Raw genomic sequence first — 2,394 nt, forward strand, 5'->3', positions numbered from 1 at the left:
AGGTCCAGGAAAATGATGGAGTGTAAACTCTCCCTTTTCTTTGGTCTGCTGCTCTTCATGTCCATCTGATCAGGTCCAAGTTCTTTTAGTTTAAGTTTCTCCTGGTGTGTTCTCATCAAAAAGGTTGTGTTTAAGAGACTTAGCTGAGTTGTTAGCTCCTCCATTAGCTTACTGGGTTCAATCTGTCCTGCCCTACTGAACATGGCGTTGACCCACTGCCGGTATGCAGACCACGCTCTGGGTGCAGCTCAGCTGCGCCCAGAGCTTCCCTATTCTTTTGCATTGAGGACCTACTGCGCATGCCCAGGAGTTAACATTAAACTTCAACGGTAAAGATTTCTGCGCCCTAGCATGAACCAGAAGTGACTCATGTGTAAAATCAAAGTTTATCCATTGATAACTACATAAAATATATGTTACACATCTAAAACGTACACAGATATTTCTACTAAACATTTTAATTTGTTATTTTGTTTCTATTTTTTTCTGTCCCAAAAACTAGTGGTGGGGCGGCACCCTAGCGCTGTCTGTTGACCACCCGACACTGCTCCAGATTGGAAATGACTTTATGACCCATCCTAGACTGAAGAACTCTAACAAGTCTGTATTTTTGTTTTCACTTCAGGTAAACCGGTGATGATTATCACAGAGTACATGGAGAATGGCTCTCTGGATGCTTTCCTCAGGGTTGGTGTTCGATATCTCTTCAAAAAAATATGCTGCTGATTTGTTTTTGATACATTTTAACCAAGCTATTGTTCATCTATGTGACTTTTATTGTCTTTGTTTTTAGTTTGCTTCCAACAAACTTTTCAGTTGATCACATTGCAGTAAAGTAGCACTGGGAAAACCATGAACAATACAAATAAACTATCAAAATAAACTACAGTACAATCCAGTGGTTGTCCATCGTCTTTTGCAGTAACAGCAAGACTAGGCAGAAGCATTACTAGTTGTGTGTTGGAGGATTGTTGTGTCACATCCTCAAAGTCACACAGCTTTAGTATTTTCTCATATGACAAACTTCCAGATTATTAAATTAAATTTAGGTAATTTCATGTTTTGTCTCTGATCCTGTAGAGGCATGATGGCCAGTTTACCATCATACAGCTGGTTGGGTTGCTGCGTGGTGTCGCAGCAGGTATGACCTACCTGTCTGACCTGGGCTACATCCACCGGGACCTGGCTGCCCGCAACATCCTGGTCAACAGCAACTTGGTGTGCAAGGTTTCGGACTTCGGCCTGTCCCGAGTGCTGGAGGACGATCCCGACGCTGCATACACCACCAGTGTGAGTTTTCACATTGAGGCAAGCATTAATGCAGCAACCCACACACACACACACTATGTCTTTCTATCCTTGTGGGGACTTTCCATTGACTTCGATTTGTTTTTTTGAAATTTCATAGCCTAACCCTGACCATTCACCCTAAGGGTAACCTCACAGGTACCAACCTGACCCTAAAACTAACCTAAACTCAATTCACACCTTGGTCACACCCAACCCCCACACCCAAAATCAGCCTCCGAAGTTGTGGGGACCGGGCTTTGGTCCCCACAAGGAGCATCCAGTCCCCACAAGGCTGGATTTTCCTGAGAAATTGTCCCCACCAAGTAGCAAGAACAAGGCCACCCACACACCACACATCCACACACACAGGTTTGTTGTTATAGCCCTGTGGGGACCGTGAATTGACTTCCATTCATTTTTTGGTAATTTTATAGCCTAACAGGTACCTACCTAACCCTAAAACTAACATAAACTCAATTCATGCCATGGTCCTTAACCATGGCATGAACCATTGGGGCGGCTGTGGTGTAGTGGTAGAGCAGCTGGCTTGGGACCCGAAAGTCACTGGTTTGATTCCCTGCCATGCCCACTTGTCATGGTGTCCTTGAGCAAGACACCCAACCCGGGCGCCTACATAGTTGCCCGCTGCTCCACTTGGGTGTTTCTCACATGCGATGGGTCAAATGCAGAGTACAGATTTCATCATTTTATGGGAACATGCTAGCTTGGCCCTTGCCTTCCTACGACAGAGAACATGACAAGCTAACATTTCTGATCATTCTAAACATATTGTGTTTTGGATAAAGTAAAGTTTCATGACATATACAATGATTCATGACATATTTCATTAAAAATGAACAAGTCAGCTCAGTCTGGGACTGACATGTGCTGTCTCCCTGGATCACGAAGCTCTTTACCGCTGAGCTCTGTCTGACCCAGACTAGACTTCCCCGCTGCGGTGAGCTGTCTGCCTTTTTTTTCTCCTCCCTCTGTGTGCATACACACATTCTGTTCTTGTTTACCTGTTTCTACAGGACGTACAGCGGGCTGGGGTGTGTGTGTGTGTGTGTGCGTGCGTGCGTGCGTGCGTGCGTGCGTGCGTGC

At 45.1% G+C, this 2,394-nt stretch overlaps 1 protein-coding gene across 1 annotated transcript in view; it reads left to right on the plus strand.

Annotated features, from left to right (window-relative positions):
* LOC106523968 (ephrin type-A receptor 4a) overlaps positions 1-2,394 on the plus strand; it is a gene marked incomplete at its 5' end in the record, with an annotated part of 55,469 nt that overhangs the window by 29,071 nt on the left and 24,004 nt on the right. Inside the window, 2 exon segments of the mRNA XM_014017559.1 lie at positions 626-687; positions 1,081-1,308. Of these exon segments, the coding sequence (XP_013873013.1) occupies positions 626-687; positions 1,081-1,308 (290 nt within the window).

Source organism: Austrofundulus limnaeus, unplaced genomic scaffold (assembly GCF_001266775.1).
Source record: "Austrofundulus limnaeus strain Quisiro unplaced genomic scaffold, Austrofundulus_limnaeus-1.0 Scaffold172, whole genome shotgun sequence".
In the NCBI taxonomy this organism is placed as follows: Eukaryota; Metazoa; Chordata; class Actinopteri; order Cyprinodontiformes; family Rivulidae; genus Austrofundulus; species Austrofundulus limnaeus.